Source organism: Channa argus, chromosome 22, assembly GCF_033026475.1.
Source record: "Channa argus isolate prfri chromosome 22, Channa argus male v1.0, whole genome shotgun sequence".
In the NCBI taxonomy this organism is placed as follows: Eukaryota; Metazoa; Chordata; class Actinopteri; order Anabantiformes; family Channidae; genus Channa; species Channa argus.
Window position 1 is genome coordinate 743993 of NC_090218.1, and position 18873 is coordinate 762865.

Consider the following 18873-nt stretch of genomic DNA (forward strand, 5'->3'; position numbering starts at 1 on the left):
TATGGAATTTTCTTGCCATCTGTAAGATTTATAACATTTTAAAGATGACAATTTGTAGCTTTATGGGGATTAAGCACATCCTGTTGTTTAACATTTAGACAGATTTTATCAATTGTCTAAATAGTTTAGCTTGTGTCATCTAAATACAAGCTCTAGTAGGGCTTCCATAAAGATGTGTTCAGAAAAAATAAAACAAACAAAAACAAAACTACTGCAGCGTTATTTTAACAAATTCTGTGGATTGCTGATATACAGTTAATTTACAAACGGTCATAATACAACAGTCATATTACTACTGATTATTAAGGATATCTTAGGTAGGAAATAAGGGCTGTGTGTTTGGGAGTTTTTCTGTGCAGCTGTGTAACAGCAGAGCTTTAGACTGATGTCAGACTTCACCAGAAAATCCATTTCTTCAAGGTATGCTCCTTTCAATCTCTATTTTTTTCCTCTCTCTCATTTCTTTCTGTTTTTGAAGCAGTTTCATAAAGGCTCAGTGTCCATGCAAGCTGAAACATGTTAAACACTGGACTTTCTGTCGACTTTGTACACTGTGTGTTCGGCCTTCGCACACAGTAGCTCATACAAATGAACACAAAACAGAATTTCACACGATCTCAAACTATTTTAGAACCAAAGAGGCCAAATATCTTAATGCCAATTAAAATATTAAATGATTGGGTGCGGGCTCTGGAAAGAAGTATATTTGTAATCTCCCTGCCTGGTGTTCAGTGCCCTGCACTCTGAGACTGAGTGTGTTACTGTTAAGGGTTTACATTGGAGAAATTAGCTATGACTGATGGTATATACTTCACTGAGATGTGAGAACATTTATAACACCTATTGACTACTACTTGAAACTGGAACATGGCCTGTTTTCATATAGGAAATAAATGTTTTATAACTGACAGTGAGTTTGTCATGTTTTTTTAAACTAGTGTGAATAAACCTTTAGAGATTATCCTGTTTCTCAGTAAAGCAAGATATAAATAAAATATGCTTGATTGCATTCAAAAAGAATGTGCATGTTTCGTTTACGGATGAGACTTGTCATCAGGTGGTGAAGGATAAGCCATGTGGAATAACAGTAATTTGCAATTTGTACACATTCATGTCCCTCCATTAAACAACTTAATTCTGAAGCTGTGGGTTGCCGTTGGCTTCAGCCTGTTTTTTCGTTCTTAATGCTCAATTTAGCTAGGAGGTATGTTTGTCACTGTAGATTTTATGAACTCAGTGAAACGATGCGATGATAGTAAAATATTACAATATGTATAAAATTGACAGCTGACTTCTTTCCAGTACAAATGCAAACTCAATAATATATCCAAACATTTTTCCGAAATATTCATTGCATACAAATGCATACATGTGCATTTGTCGATGCATATTTTAAGCCCCAATCTGACTTCCATTAATATTAGGAAAGAAATGTTTAGATTTACTGTCCTACTACCACACACCCTGTGTTAAGGCCTCAACTCCAGGTACTAGGTCATAGCTCATTCTATACCGGTTAGTCAAGAAATCGTAGACACTGAGCAGAACAGAATGAAATTTTGCTCTGATAATGATAAAAAGTCCTGCAGATTCCAAACAGCTTCTAATTGGAGGCCTGTCCTTGGCCATCAACCTGTAGCATTTGGATATGCATTTGGATAGGTGATAGTGATACAGTGTCTTTTTATTTGCTAACACAATAACACATTTCATTCATTTATTGCATTTCCTACGAGTACATGCTCAAATGTCATTCATGATAACCTGACCCATTTGCTTTTAATGCAGAAAGACGCACACACACACACTACAAACTACAAGAACAAGATGCTCGCCCATTCAAGAAACTAAAACTGATCAAATCACCAGCTTTAATGAACTTCTATTTGACAGAACAGAGCTGTGGTAAAATGTAGTTGGTTTGCCACTGGTGGTTATTTTAATTGACACTTCTGCAGAGAGATATATCTGTATTTGTGACTCATACAGTAACTCTCTCACACGGGGGAGATGTGTTGCTGTTTAATGACAGAGAAACTCGAAATGTCTCATGTTTCTTGATAGGTTTGTGTATCAAAAATCCCCAAAATTATTACGAAATAGCTACTGACTTGTGTTACCTAGCATGACTTCTGAGGATCTGCATGAGACCAATGGGCTGTATTTGGGTTTCTACCCAGCACACATTTATTTTCTGAGAGCCAGTGTCAATGTTTAAGAGGCTCCCTCCAAATGTGTTGAATCATTTCTTTCAAGTTGTTATTCGTTATTGTCTTTGTCTTTCCAAAACTCATTAAACAGTACAGTTTACACCCCTCACAAGACTGAATTTGTCACAGCTATCACAGTGAAAATGAAAGCAGTGCAGCCTACATCTTGTGTGGCTCTGCACTTAATAAGCACTGGCAGAGCTGAGAAAAAAACAAAATGCCTATGTGGCAAAATGTACAAAGTATGAACAAAAACAAATCTGAGATCTAACTTTGCTCTGATAAGACTTTTATCGGAGCAACATTGTTCCTAAATAAGTCAAGTTTTACAAAATCATAACTTCAAATAGAAAGCACTAAAATTACAATCACTGATGTGTTGAATCACTTGCCATGATACTGCCGTATCATTGCCTAAATGGAAAGTTCACATGGGGCTTTATGCACTGTATGGGTTACATAATTAAACTGTGCAGTTTCAAAAATACCTACATGTGGATTTTTTTTTAAATTTATTTTTGTCCTTTTTGGCTTATCCTTTGAGGTCATGGTCGCCACAGCATGTTGATTTGGCACAGTTTTTACGCCGGATGCCCTTCCTGACGCAACCCTCCCCAATTTCTACCGGGCTAGGACCGGCACTGCACAGCTGGGGAGGGGAATGGGCTGTCAGGGGTTCAGTGTCTTGAAAAATACCTATATGTGGATATCATACATAAAACAAGGCATTTCATTTTTCCTGAAAAAAAACTGCAACAGTGGGTTTATGTGCAATGTGATTCTCCTTCTCTCAGTAAAATGTAACAAGCTCAAGCATATTTTAAAATTTACTTTCACATGTGCACGAAATGCTGACACACTGACCTCTTATTTATTTATGCCACAACAGAATTTTTTCTCTTTCTCTTTTACAGAATTCTTTTAATTGAAATTTCTCTAAACAGATTAATGCACATTTTAAAAAAGAAAATTCTTTCAAAATGAATAATTTTACAAAAGTCCATATTTAACTTAAAATTATTTACTATGCTCTCACATACCATTTACCATCAACATAAACATAAATGTCTATAATTCCAAAACAAAGAAAACTACTGAAATACAAAAATGTGTGATGCGTTTCTCATAACATTTACATTTAATTTTTAGCATTAATTAATACACAAAAGTAAGAAAAAAACTGTATACAAAACCATTTGTAAAAATGAAGACAATGCATAACAAAAATGGCAGGAAAAGTTATCTTCAACACTTCAGAGGTAAAATATTTTGAGGTATGAGTGTTTGTATATGCATTAATACAGTTTGGACTGAGACATGTAAACATAAATGTAAAGACAAGCATACACAGCATGTAAAATATCTTTATAATCCTTAATACAAACCTCCATATACAAAAAGTTTTCTACTACAAAAAGAAATATGTACAAAATTACAAGTCTGTGAGAACATGTAGGGACAGGTCTTTGAAATTTGCTTGTGAGCGTGGAAAACACTTAAAAACCTGTACCTGCTGTATGGTAAATTGTAGGAAAATCCTGGCCTTTGTTAGAAATCTTTCAAAGACCAGTATCGATTTCCAGTCAGATTAGAATCTCATCATAACCCTTTCAACCTACAGGTTCTTCTGCTCTGCCTGTATCACGTAACCTAAGTTCTGTAAAAATGTTGAAAAAGTTTGCAAAGTTTTGTAAAAATGTTACATTTTGGCAAAATGTTGTAAAATGTCCCTTTTTCTAGAACTAATACGTGCAGATTGTCAGTGTGATCACAGTGACAAGTTTGTAAGTACTCTAATTCCCCTAACTTTTTTTCCTAAAGCCTACAGATGTTCATGTGTTTATACACAGACTTGTGCTCCCTAACACTTTTTTTTTAACAATTTTCCAAACAACTCTTCAATTATTGTATAAAAACGCCCACATATAACACAACAGAAAGGATTCCGGTGTGGACCTTTCTACATTTACAGAGATTAATATGCACTCAGTGAAGCATGTATATGTAATTTTATTCTTCAGAATTAGTTGGATTTAAAAAAAAAAACAGGACAACAATATCATGTAACTCAAATATAAGATACACTGTACATTTTTTTACTCATTACACAAAGTACAATCAGTCACAGTCTACTGATCTCATCTCCTGGTGCCTAATGACAGCAATGACAAATGAGCAGATATGGCTGGAATCTGATTTGAGGGCTATTATTTGACAAAACTGTGCCATGTCTATAAATAGTGATTTGTGTATGCCCATCTGAATGCCCATCTGATTTTTGTTTCAAAAATGTGTATCTCATAATTTAAGTGGTATAGTCTAGAGGCCTATTACTGGATATATGTACAAAATGCATATTTCTTCATGTTACTTTACTGATGATAATACATCACCATGCAGATGACACACTGATTTATCTATCCTAGGCCTAGGGATCTCACCGGGTTAACATTAATCATTCACCACTAACGATTGGAAGCTAAACAATCTTCTTGAATGTATCCTTGAAAAGCTGAAATGTTTGTAATTCCCATCGCCATATACAACCAGTTTCAGCAAGCTTTTTGGTCAATCAGACATAAAATTGAGTCCTTCTTGGAAGATTTCATTTCCTTTTTCTATCCATTCCAATCTTAGACTAAAACCACAGCTTAATGAGATCAGTTTGGAAATAAAAACTATGCCAGACCCACGTGTGTTTGGAAACAGTTCTCATTGTTTTGGCTCTGTAACCTACCACAGTTGATTTGAAATAATATGTTAAAGTTTAGACTTTCAGCTTTAATTTTGTTTAAAAACACAGAATGAACCACAATGAAATCAAAAGTGGTAAGTAACTAAGTATATTTACTCAAGTGCTTTGTTTAGGTAAATAGCCACTTAAATGGTAAATGGCCACTTATACAATGATGATTCCCATGCACTCACACATCAATGGCGGTGGCTGCAATGCAAACCCCCAATTTTAGTGAATATTTGGACAGTTGGCTGGTAATCTGTTCTGTGGCCAGGTGTATTTATTTTCGCTTTAGCTTATTTACAGGTAAACAATAAAAAGTTTACAATTAATGCATTAATTAATGCAAGTAAGCCATCATTAGGGTAAAAACCCATTAGAGAGATAAATTCTGAAGGGTTTGGGGCTATATTGTCTGCTCAAATTCAGCCAAATGCTTTAAAACTCATTAGATAGTGTTTTCTGCAAAATGATGAGCTGTATTGTAAAATCAACCAAAGACTTCAAGACAAAACATTTTAATTTCCTTTAAATACCAAGTTTACTAACTGATTGGAATTCAACTGAGCTATGTTTTACTGATGGGAAATGTTTGTGGATTCCAGGTTTCATTGACTGTAATAAGCCAGCAACCAAACTAAAACCGACAATTAAATGTATGATTATGTTAATTGAACCAAATATTTTTGAGCCACCAAAAATAGAGACCTATAAATAAATGGCTAAAATTCCTTCACAGTCCATCCAATATTTTAAAAACAAAGCATAACATTAAAGCTGACAGTCTAAACTGTAAGCAAATTATTTTGCTTTTGAAAATAACTATGTATCAGATACTTTGTGGAGATTGACAATTGTGGCCTTGTGTGTGTGTGTGTGTGTGTGTGTGTGTGTGTATATATATATATATATATATATATATATATATATATATATATATATATATATATATATATATATATATATATATATATATATATATATATATATATTCCAGTCTATATTCCAGTCTTCATATGAAGGGGAGCAGTGGTACAGTGCTGAAAAATCCTGTAAGGAACAATTGGAAATGTTAAGGAAAAAGAAACATTCAGATGATATTTTAATGATTGCAGTGATATATAGATTACTTGTTGCCTGACTAATTGCCATACTTACCTGTGTGTAATAAACTGTTTGTCCTAGCCTGACACCCAGCTGTGTGTGGTGGTCTTCACTCTCTGGGGAAACCCATGAGGCCCAGCTGCAGGGTCAAAGTTAAAGTCCAGTGCCCCACCATCCATAAGGGTCTCATGGAGGACAGACTCCATGTCACATTCCAACCTCTCAATGGACATGTTGTCCAGGTCACTGGGCAGCCGCTCATGATGATGACCATGTGGGTGAACCGAGTTAAGTTCCCTGTAGCCTTTGTTGCTTCTGTAGCTTGCTGGGACATCATTAGTGTGTCCTTGGGGAAGCTGCATGCATGTCTTCAGGCTGGTCATTTGAGAAGGGGCCCCTGAAAGACTAGTCATACTAGTCAGAGGGATCATGTTACAGCTATTCAAGTCTCTTGAAGTTGAAGGACCCTGGCTCTGTAGAGATTGTGGATTTGCCTGTGGAACTGAATGACTCCGAGATGGGTTTGTCATTTTAACTCCATTATGACCTCCCACATGGCTCTGGCTGCTGTAAGTGGGCATTAGGCATGCACCAACCTGAGAAACCAGTGTATCCCTGGAGGGCATCATGTCCCTGGGAGTATCTGCATCTGTGGTCAGCAACTCTTTGAGGAGGCCAGCGGCGGAGATATACTGGTTCTCATAACCCGCAAAGCCCAGCTTGGTTTCTTGCAAAGTCTGCATGGGAGTAGGGGATAGAGAGTTCAATCTCACCTGGTTGTACATGCACTTACGGTAGGCCTGCTGTGGGAGCGGGGTTAAGCCAGAGGAGCTGTAGGGACTACCCTGACGCATGGGAGCATTTGAGGAATGAGGGGAGTCAGAACCCAGCTGGGGGGCTTTGGGAGACAGCAGGTTCAGGTTATCTAGCAGGCTCTCCATGACATTCTCTGAGCCGTGTTGGCCCATGGATCCAGTGACCTCAGACAGACTGGGCAGGGTGGAAGCTATCTTGGTTCCCGCTGCTCCAGGATATATCATGTGGCTGTCAGACTCCCCAAGGTCATCCTGTTCAGAAGGAAAAGGTGAATGGTGACCACTCAGTGTGCTGGCATCAGAGCTGGTCCGTGTCCTAAAGGAGCTCCAGGGTTCAAAGTCCTCATTACTGTGGGAGTTTGGGCTTCCCAGCCAATTAGAGTAGTGGGAACCAGGGCTGGCTGATCCTCCTCCAGCCCCTTCTTGCATAGTCATCTGAGTAGAGAAAACCGTACTGTTTTATTTAGCTTTTATTACAAAAATGTACAAAACATGAGATTTACAAGGCAAAGGGGAAACAGATCTCTACAAAGTAATCTAAATTAATTACAAATACTTCCACACCCGTGAGGATTTACTGTCGGTTAGTTATATTAAAGGAGGTGAAGCTTTATGCAATTACGTATTTTCAGTTTTTTTATTTAATTTTAATTACTTTGAAGCGATCTGTACATTTTGTAAAAAAAAAACCAAAAAAACCACAGATGTTTACAAGTGTATAGCGTTATGAACGAAGCATACCTTTTTCTTTGTGGCCCTTCCTCTGCTCTTGGCAAACTTACTGTTGTTGTCCATGGAGGCAGCTCTGCGTCGAGGTGACTTCCCATTCTTTCCTCCTTCTGGGTTCAGCATCCACCAGGAGCTTTTTCCTGTTCCCTCATTTTGTATGCGCACAAAGCGACTGTGCAGGGACAGGTTGTGTCTTATGGAGTTCTGTATTAGAGAAAAGTGAATCCTTTGTATTTATGTATTTATCTATTTTAGTGCATAGATAAAGTGACATGAAAATTATGTTATACAAATAAAGACTAATATACTTTGCAAAAGGGTTGCTTTTCAATGGCAACCAAACGAAAAGAGGCTAATTTTGATACACAAGCCAGCAGATGAACATTTTGCCTGATATAATTAAATTAAGCCTGTCAGGCTTTTTCTACTCCATCTCAAGCTCCAAAGCAAAGCAAAGCCCACAGGTTACTTTAGCATGAACAAGCAAGTGAGGGATACAAATGATATGTGGCACAATTTATCTAACACTAATAAATACTTGATCATCTTGCTATAGTTTAGTATCTATTACTACCAAATATGACAAATATCTCGGTAGTCTAGTGAGCTATACGTGTTTCGTGTGATTTTCATCAAATTTTCATCTGCTCTATTACTCTATTACATCTTTCCATCAGCAGGAACATTCCTCCACCAAACTAAAAAAATACAGCACAGAGAAAACAAGAGTAATTTAGACATGTTACAAAAAGATAGATCAGATTTATCTATTTATTTTGTCCTTTTGGCTTATCCCGTGAGTTCAGGTCACCACAGCGGATCATTGTCTGCATGTTGATTTGGCACGGTTTTTATGCTGGATGCCCTTCCTGACGCAACCCTCCCCAATTTCTATGGGGCTTGAACCGGCACTGGGGATGGAAATGGGCATGATAGTGTCAGGTTCAGTGTCTTGCCTAGAGACACCTCAACGTATAGCTGGACCCTGTGGTCCGTGGACAACTGCCTTTACCTCCTGAGCTACAGCCGCCCCTATAGATCAGATTTATTACAGCTGTTTAAGAAGTGCACAAACTTTCAAGTTAATCTTTGTTTTGCCTCAATCGCAGGGTCTTAGTTGGACAAGGACGCTTTGAAAAGAGCTCATTCGACTTTATTACTTTGGATTCAACTTACTTGCCAGTGTTTTTTATTCGTGGAACATGGTTTAATGTGTCCTGTGCTAACATGTACTCTAATACTATATTTTCCACTCTAAAACCAACTGTGCCTCCTGTGGTAATTCTCTCAGGAAGAAAAACAAAGATACTTGAGGAACAGAAAGATGGCCAGACAGACCTACTGTACAGCAGCAGTCTGGACAAAATTTGCCTGATATGCAACTAAGTGCTGGATGGAGGATGGAGGGTACAACAAAATACCAAAGAGCAACAAAAGAAATTCTAGCACGGAATTTCCCCTCAATACCCATGTGAACCCAAAAACAGCTCCCTGCAGTTAGTAAAGCCAGATGTCCCCAACCACAGGATTCTACAGGGATGTACAAAGCATGGAGACAGTGACACTCAAACCAAAACAAGAGAGGGCTTGTGTGAATGAGTCTGTGAAATGCTGTTCTTGAATTGGGGTTAGGCTTTTAGCAAATGGATTTAGCGCTTACAACTCATTACAATATGATGCATATTCAATTACAAAAATATTAATGAGATACAGCTGAATAAATGTGTATTTATTACAGAATTATGTATTAGAAATAGAATTCTTTAGAGTTCTTTCTATAGAAGAAAAGAAGTTAAAGAAATATATTCGCGAAACTATACTGTAAAGTAGAATTACACTAAACCAACTATAAGTACTATTTTGTATGACTGCCCACTTTGAAAGCACTGGGCCAAAGCAATTACAACCTCAACCTAAACTATACAGCACATCAACAGTATCCTTGTGAAGCCTAACCCTTAAAGTGAAGAGACCAGGCTGTGCACGCATAGGACTTTTTTAGTGAATAAGAAAGCAAGGGAAGGTTAGAGAGTTCAAAGTGAGGATGGGGAGGGTCACAGAGTGAGATGTTGTTGCCAACAGAGATGGGGTCAATAAGTTCACAGCGTGCTGAACACAAGCTGACAGAACTCTGGCGCTGACAGAGACATGCATGCAAGTTGGATGGAGCTGTAGCAGAGCCAGAGAGGAGTAGAAGCATCAGATGTGACGTACTGGGTCGGACAGACTGCTTTCTGACTCACAACAACAGAACCCCACCCCAGCCACCCCCGTCTTGAACGGGACTCCTCCCTTCACTTCCACTGACGTTTAGGTAAGCCTTCCTGTGTCTGAGGACATCCTGCACATGCAGGCCGGAGAAGTGTGAGGTGGAGATACTTTAAGGGGGAGTTAAAACGTATTTTAGTGCCACAGATGCAATGCTGAATCTGTTTATTTAATTCATGACCCTTCTGTCCTTTTTTCTCTTTACATTTGATATCAATCAGTAAGTGAAGACAGGAAATTAGTCATTAGAGGAGGATCTGAGCAGTTTGCTGCACAGACTCAATCTGTAAAACAACTTTTATTCCATTAACTGAACAACATATCTTGTTCACATATGGGCAAGATCATGGTGATACAGTATACAACTGTCTACAGTCTCTGATTTGTGCTGACAATAGACTATAAACTGCATGAACAGGCCCTAGGAAGAGGCATTCTCTGCTCTGCCTGGGATAATACTTGTCTGAGACAAACCTCATCTCAGTCTATAGAGAACAAAAGACAGCCCTTGTAGCCCTTGTTCAAAATATATGCACTTGTAGTTGTATGCTAGCTCATCTGAAGGTGGGGCATTAAGATATCTATATATTTTTCAGAGTCCTTCTTTTAAATCAGGTAAGTTCCCAATAAAGATTGTTAAGGGCTGTAAGTGAAATAAATACTTGAAATAAATATTTAAGAGAGTAGATCTATTAGTTATTATAGCAGTGATCCAACGTAAGATTGTACAAGAGTAATGATGCACTATACCTTTAAAATAATGTAATACCCTTGGTTTCAGAACAAAATTAAATTGTTATTTGCATTGTGTTTGTGGAGCCGTGTCAGTTGATTTCTTGTAATTAAATTTTCTTTTAAATTTTGAAATGTACATCGTTCTTACTTTGCAGCTACCTAACATTTCATCAGCAATGTCTTGCCCTTATAAATCATACATGTTAATGAAATATACTGTTTTATTTCCAATAGAAAATAAAGGTCAGTGTCTTCTTATTGACAGATGCATGAATGATGCTTTCATTGAAAAAAAAAAAGAACACCGTGAGTGAGTTTTATTGTTACGCTGGTTCTAGGTCAGCTGCAAGGATTCCTGATATAGTAACAACATTTAACTTCTGAAAAGAACTATTTTCAGTTTGCCCTGAGAAATGCCACATGTTGGGCAGCTGTAAACACTGTGAAGCAGAAATGGAGTTGCCTCTCTACAGACCCACTGGCTGAGAAGTGACCTGCAGTCACTCAACTTAGATGAACACAAGTCCTCCATTGAATTTTGCACACTCCTCCACCATCTCCGCAACTCTCCAAATGTATGAACTACATGGTTTCTAAATAACCTGTGAACAATATCATTAAGGCAAAATGTGGCAGGATGAAAAGATTTCTCATACTGGACTCCAAAACATTTTAATAGGCCCAGCTGCTGTTTCTTGTGTAGCGAAGCATGAGCCTTGCAGTAACGGTCGCAAGATAAGTAAACAAACAAGGCCCATTTGCAGGGACAGGTGCAGCCACAGTGAAAGTGGCTTCACTTGCAATTGGTCTAAACATTTTACATACAGCGAAAGACACAACCACAGACAGGACAGAGCATCTCCCAGGAGACCAACTGCTTAAGACCACCTGCTACTCAAATCAGTAACATGGTTTTATATCAATGGTGAGGACTGGTAGTGATGAAAGAGCGGAGACAAAAACACTTACTTTAATTTGCATTTACATGAAGTGGTCTCATGCAACAAACTTTTAAAGTCGGACTATGTAAATATAACATCTTCTTTTAGGAAAAAATCAAAATGCTAAGCAATAAAACCTACTCTCACTTACTGCAGTACTCGCATGGATTTCGCTGTACAGTGTTAAGATTTTGTATAACCAGTAGCATGTTTTAACTAAGGGTTGCAATTCTTACATATTTCTGTGCTACAGTATCATTTTGCTGCATTATAACCTTTCTGTGTCATTTATTGCTTACAAATTCTAAATCCATGTGTAAGACTAACCTGGCTGTAAGATACACAACCTTATTCATGTTGCAGTGATCAAGAAAAACAAGGAACATTTGTACATAAATCCAAATCCCATTTACACTGAAATATTGACGTATGATAAATGCTTTGGCTGGCTTTAACCATAAAGATTTTAGAGGCTTCTTGCCCAGTTTGTTACATCTACATGTTGGTGGGGTCATCAGCCTGTAGCAAATACGTGGACTTATATTAACTAGACAATTATGTAAATCAAAGGGTTAGCTGGTGTGTCACTAATAAATCAAACAAAAGAGAAAAATAATGTGTAGAAAAAAAGCAAATAACTCTATAAAATTGTGAGACAAGAGTTTGACAATGCTTGACCTCATCCGTACGGTCAAACACACTGCTTCTTTAGCTTATCGTGTACGCTGGCTTTCTCTGTACACAAATTTGTAGATGCAGACCTTTAATAAATGCTATCATATCACTACCACCGCAGTGCAGTCAGATAGCTGGTGTACATGAGAGAATAAGACTGCACGACGCTTGCAGAGATTACAGTAAAAAGACAAGCCACTTCCTGAGAGCGTCTTCCTGTGCACCCCTCCCCCGTTTCTCCTCTGACCCAGGAAGCATAAGCAGAGTTGAATATGAGCATGGAAACCAAGCGCTGCTGCAGCAAAAGCAGAGCCCTCCAGCTCAGCGGGGATATTATGTCACCTACTGCTGCCTGCTACTTCATTAACGCTAAGCATCAAACCGAGTGTGACTTTCTTCTGCATTAGTTTCAAAGTGGAACTAGAAAAGGAAGGGAGAGCTTTCTATGAGGAGTTTGACTTTAGATAAACACTGTGGGTAAATCACAATGATAGACACAGCATCTACACATGATGTTCCATTGATTATAAAAACAATAACACACAAAAATAAATTATACTTAATTATTAGGTAATTAATAAGGTGATAGTAACTTGATCTCTAATCTTTCTCAGATGGATCTTTGGTGTACCACACATTCTTTGCACACTTTACGGGGTAAAGTGTTTTTTACACAATTGAACACTGGTTTTAATCACTTTTAATCTTGTTTTATATGTCTTTCTTCATACTATATTTATTCCCATCCCTGTGTATTAATGCACTTTATATTTCGCATAATTTATAAAGCAAAGTTCTTTTTTTTGTAATTAACCCATAGAGCAGAATTATTATTCTTCACAGGATGGATGACAAGGCAGAAACCCACATGCCATAGATTAAACAGACTCACACATGTGTAAACAGCACACTGTACACACGCCTCAGCTCACTGCACGCCACTCAGCTGACTGCTCCGCTCCTTCCCTCAAGCAATGAATGCTCTGCTTTAAAAACCCCTGCCCCAGGCCTCCCTTTCTTTGTGGGGTCACACAAATCTTTTAGTCTGCCTGTTATGATCAGGGCAGGCTTCCCTTTTTAAGGTTGTGATCCCAAGACAAATACAGTAGCTGGCAGTTACATTTTTTTTTTCTCTTAAAGTATCTGTTCTCTTTGCACCCCCGTGTCCTCAAACTCCAAAACCAAGATCTATACACTATAATAATGATTCTGTTTTAGAATATATTCTTTACTTGACTAAAACTGTTGACTTCCTCTTCTACTTTCATTTTATAGACTACTTTGAATAGTCTACAGTCATGCTACGGTAGTAGCTCTGTCAGGCACAATGGTGCTTTGAGCTAAAGGCGAATGTCAGCAAGCTAAAAGTTGCAAACAACATATAATATGTGAAGCTGGATGTGAATGTCATAAGCAACCACTTAAAACATTCCACTCCAACCCTAAAATATAGACCTTATGCTGTTGAAGAATAGAATTAAAAAAGCCAAAGATTCAGGGGATTACCATTGTCGAGGGGAATTCATCCTCTGGCAGCCATAAATGTCAAACATCTTAACAGGCCAAATGAATTGAAACAGTTCAGAGAACTGGTTTAAAGTAAATGCTGTACAAATGACGCCATTTCTAAACTTAACCTCCATGAGCATTACATGAGCGTCACTTCATCTAGGACTATGTTTTTCTAATGTGCATAGCATAAATTTTTCCATTCTGCAGCTCAGCTCATCCTGAATAAATACTGCAAGTGTTGGTTGTCATTAGTTTCCATAATGGTCATACTGTATGCAAACATCAGACAGCACAATCAACAGGCTGTTGATTTGTAACATAGTGCCCTTTTGAAACATGTGTTAGATGATATAGTAAGATAAACCACTGATAAACAGGCAGCCCTTACACACATCGCTGTAGTCTGCCACCACAGTGTTGCACCCATCTATTAGGCACTACATAAATACCTTAATGACCTTATAGCTATTACAAATCAGTAGCTTTAAAAACTTCATGACCTTTTAAAAACTGTGCAAACCTTTTATAATTTGCCTGGCAAAACCATATGTGGTTTGAACATTTTACCACTGCTGTGCCAATTCAACTCAGATGTGCTACTTCCTGTTCCAATATTTAAGGTCACAGATCACTGATACAAACAGTGGCAATACCAGTAAGAGGGTAAAGTACCTTGCATGCTGCACATTGCCACTGATGTACTCACTAACATCCCAAAGGAACCAGTCCTCCAAGCTGGCAGGGGCCCTCTCTTGAGCCAAAAGCATCGTGATCACTATGCTGCCACATAATATTTGAAGGGAAAACAAAAACAAGGGAGACAGGAAGCTCTGGTCACAGTGGCATCGCCTCCATCCTGCCCTCCACCCACCTTCAGTTTTTGAGGTGGAGCTATAAAATCACTGAGGTTCAGACTCAACACCCTCCACCCACCATGAGGTCTCTGGCTTCTCTCTAACTGTCATTACAATCAGGGAAACTCATGCATGTGGGTTCTAAACTCAAAATATTGGCCAGTGCACACCAAACATGAAACATAATATATCATACTGTTTATCTCTCACAGTGTGAGTGTGTAAATGAAAAAAAAAACTACTTCACATAACATATACTAAACAAAGTCGATCCATACATCCATGCCTTTCCTTGTGATAACTCCTCTTTTTCCAGCCCTGACCCTCATGTTTTGCAGGGCGGGTATGTTAACACATGGCACTGTTTTCCATTCACTCGGCAGGAAATGCATCATAGTTCATTGTGTGTGCGTGTGGCGTGTGTGTGTAAGTGGGGGGGGGGACATTGTGTTTTTTTAACAGGAAAGTGTAAAAATAACTATTAGCTGGTGGTTCCAAGGCTCAGCATGCCAACATTTAGAAATGCACAGACTGAAGTAGAAATATTGTGATATAATGTTAAAGATTTAAAGGATGGACCCATTGTTCTTTGTGAAAACAAAACTCAAGGCTACATTATGTAACTTTTTTCAAAACATTATTTTAGTTATTTTTTTTATTTTCAAATCTTCCTGGCTCAAAGAACAGTACTGACAGAAGTGCAGAGATATTCCCTCATAAAAGGCTTTTGGAGCAAGGCTCGACTTTCTCATGAGAAAAGGCCAAACCCTGGCCACACATTCTGAGACAAAACACGGTGTCAGTATGTCAGTAAAAATTTAAACTTTTACCTTTTAGCCTTTTGCGATTAAACACTCTTAAAAATGCTGCAGTGGAGTGTACCACTTAACTTGGCAAGCATTACTGGAGCTTTTGGAACTTTAAACAAATTCCCTGCTTGACAGAAGGTCACATAGGCCAGGATTACATGGACCCCAATATTTTGACCTCTCAATGGAGATCCCAGGGTTTAAGTTTATCAAAACTTACATCGCATTACCATCATCTCAGAAGCCATCTGTACGTGACGCACTGGAAACTAGGCATGTTATTTAAAGTACTGTAAGTATCAGGCCCCATACTTCACACGTCATAAAGATGGCCTTTTACAAAAAATTAATTCTCCAAAGTTTGAGCTTCTCTTGAGCAAACACCCTCAGCACAAGGCCCGCCAGAAGGCACAAAAGGAAGTGATGGGATAAAGAGCAGCAATCCCTTTCTCCAAGCCATAGCATCCGCTGAGGAAACTCTAGAAGACAGGAGCACAAAGATATGAGCACAAAGCTCTGGAATGGAGGATGTTTGACGTTGTTCCTAGCACCCCCCTCCAACACACTCCCCAACACTGATTGAGCTGTTCACGTCGCCTCCTGTTATTGTCGGGTCAGCTCTGAAGAGTTTAGTCCACACTGCTTCCCTGGCAAGAATCTGTCTACATCCTCAATGTCCAACTGCAGCTATGTTTAAGAAAGTAAAGTGAGAAAGAAGAATCGTAGAAACACTATGAAAAAGAAGAAACAGACATTTAGCAGACGATAGCTTTGATAAACCTGTTTCGTGTGGGGGGTGCTGAACAATAGAAACTATATTTGATTGAGGTCCACAAAGGCATTTCCTGACATAACTTCAATATTATGTCTCACAAGAATGTAGTGGTTACAGGAAAGACCTCCAATGCGGAAATAAAAAATTGTATCACAATTTGTATGAGTGTGCCGGTTTTAATTAGTGTCTTCTTTGGGTGCATCATTGACTTTCACTGTCTGCTTTGCCCTGATTGATTTTAAGCTCAGTAACTTCACCTCACCCGGTGACACAAAATAAAGACCTGGATTAACTTTGGGGGGAGGCAGAAGCTTTGTACTAAACATTTCCAACACATTTCCATTCCAGGAAACGCAACTTTCAAATTTTAGGACTGCACATAGTTTACAATAGCTGTGGAAATGCATAAATTATGAGTCAGCATGTTTTGTGGTAGTACTGGATCAACAGTTCCAACTAAAGCCTGTTTGTTAATAAGTAAACACATTTCTAAAATCTGTGTTGCTCTACACAGTATACCTGCACATCATTCTTCTCAGTCAAACCAGATTTCAACCATTCTTCCGTCAAATTTTGATCTCAAACTTAAAGCTAAAAATGGCCTTTTATAGTAAAACTATTTTTGCAGTGCTGTACTTCAGGGCTATATGGAGAGAGATATTCTCAGGCAGAGGTATGGGAGATGTAGAGTCACACGCTGCCTGGCTTTGTTGTATTCTCTGCTACCACTCATGGAGGAAACCACTCCAAAATATCAAAGGTCACTGAGGTGTCAAAGTTCACCATCCCCATTTAGGTGTAACCACTGTACAATTATAAAACCATCCTTTTGGACTTGGAAAACTACATTTAAAGGCAAGGAAAAATATTATGGATGGAATACATTTTCTTCATTATTAATAATTTTAGAAAGACCACCACCCCCTACAGAATGTTTGCTCAATGTTTTTGCTGAATGTTTTGGTAGGGCGCTAACTTGTGAATAAATCTGACTGGACAAAATGTACTGACAGGAATATTAAGGCTGTATTGCTTATAGTGCATCACTACCACTTTTAATGTAGTAATGCACCAGTGATGCAATGTTGTCTAGATGGGATGATAGATGGAGCTGATGCTCTCTCTCTCTCTCTCTCAAACATTTTGTTGTTTGTGAACAGTGACTACAGACAGTGCTGTAGGTACTCATTGAGTTAACATCATCAAATAATCACAGGTCCAACTTAACAAAGTATAGAGAGATAATGAACAATGAGGCGACGCACCTTCCAGCCCGCGGAGCTGTTACTGTCTCCTTTATCCTTGAAGTAAGGCACACTCTTGACCATCCAGTCGTAGATCTGAGACAGAGTCAGCCTCTTGTCAGGTGAGCTGTCTATCGCCTTAGTGATCAGGTCGGCGTAAGACATGTTGCCCCAGGCGTTACGGCGAGACGAGCTGCTCTTCCTCTGGACGGAGCTGCTGCCCAAGGGTGCGACACCCGGAGGAGCCACATGTTGCTGAAGCGGCAGCTGAGGACCCGAGAGCTGCTGCTGAAGCTGGTGATGATGATGGTGTTGGTGGTGGTGGTTGGGATGAAGATGTCCACAGTTGTCCTCCCGACACTGATAATCGTTGCAAACCACCGGCGGCTTCTGCTCTGTGTACTCTTCGTAGTCCTCCTCCAACAAGCCGAGCTTGCTGATGAACTCTGTGTTTCCTCCCAACTCCTGCTGCACCGACGGTGCCGGGGAAGATGTGTTGGAGCTGCCCGGGTCGATGAACTCCGGCCGTTGAAGCGGCCAGGTGCAAGACCGGGGACGGGAGAGAGGCTCAAAGTCCGGGTCTATCTCGACCGGCTGTGTCTGTGGTGGCGGTACCTGAGCCATGACCGGGTAAAATCGGAGTCAAATGTTACATAAACGCGCACATAAAAACAAATATTTAGTAGGTTAATTACACAAAACTATATTAATTCCAATAACCTATTAAGCCAAGTTTAAGCCAAATTTAAAAGTTAAGAGAACTATTCCCTCCTAGGTCAGTTCTCATCATTCTACACCGAGGAGCTGCAAGTCTCAAGTCTGCCGCTCTGTCAGTGTAGTAGGATCTGCTGGTGCCTTCACGGCCCTCACTCAGGCTCCGTCTTCTGCGCTCTGCAACTAATTCATCCAAGTGCTCAGGAAGTGAAATGATTGGCAAATGGAAACATATGTGACATATGGTTCTGTCGATTGTCCAGTACACCTCAGATAATAACTATGAATAGAATGCGCGTGCACTTCTCATCATTTACTTCTATTGTAATTCCAGCGCATTGTTGCGGTACGTAAACGCACCATGAAGGCAGAGGTGCATTGATTCTCTCTGGCGCTGTGATAGATACTCAATCCCTCTGACCACAGGAAAGCTCTTGGTTTTTTTAACAGTAAACTATCTTTCAGCAGCCATCCACGAATTAGTCTGTTATCTGACCGTTTAGTGTAGTTTAATATTTTCCTATTTTCCTTCCTTCAGAATGATTATGATTTTGAATTAAAACACTGCTACTTGCTTATTTGATATTTTTTTTTTTTTAAATTTAACCTATAGGGTCGCCAGTCGTGTCCACTTTTAACATACAAGTTGGTACAATTACTTCATCGCTCTTGTGCATTTCAGGGGGCACCGTTTTAGCGGATTCCAATACAGCCTTATTGATAAATAGTTTAAAGTCTACTCCGAGCCACA

General features: G+C 39.0%; 1 protein-coding gene across 1 annotated transcript; it reads right to left on the bottom strand.

The window, feature by feature from the left end:
* Nucleotides 1–1745: 1745 nt before the first annotated feature.
* On the bottom strand, nt 1746–18254 carry LOC137107951 (forkhead box protein O1-A-like). The gene is made up of 4 exons (XM_067492146.1): nt 17430–18254; nt 7608–7799; nt 6106–7301; nt 1746–5997 (listed from the first exon to the last, which is right to left on the bottom strand). Exons 1-3 carry the CDS (start codon nt 18030–18032, stop codon nt 6129–6131), a joined length of 1968 nt encoding a protein of 655 aa, XP_067348247.1. The 5' UTR covers nt 18033–18254; the 3' UTR covers nt 1746–5997; nt 6106–6128.
* Between the last annotated feature and the right edge of the window lie 619 nt (nt 18255–18873).

Bases quoted from the DNA above. Each gene is read 5' to 3' on its own strand.
- LOC137107951 (XM_067492146.1), bottom strand. From the start codon at position 18,032: ATGGCTCAGGTACCGCCACCACAGACACAGCCGGTCGAGATAGACCCG. The intron at 7,800-17,429 runs GTGCGTCGCCTC...TCTCTAATACAG, and splicing joins ACAGCTCCGCGGGCTGGAAG to AACTCCATAAGACACAACCT. The intron at 7,302-7,607 runs GTATGCTTCGTT...TTCTCTACTCAG, and splicing joins GAAGGGCCACAAAGAAAAAG to ATGACTATGCAAGAAGGGGC.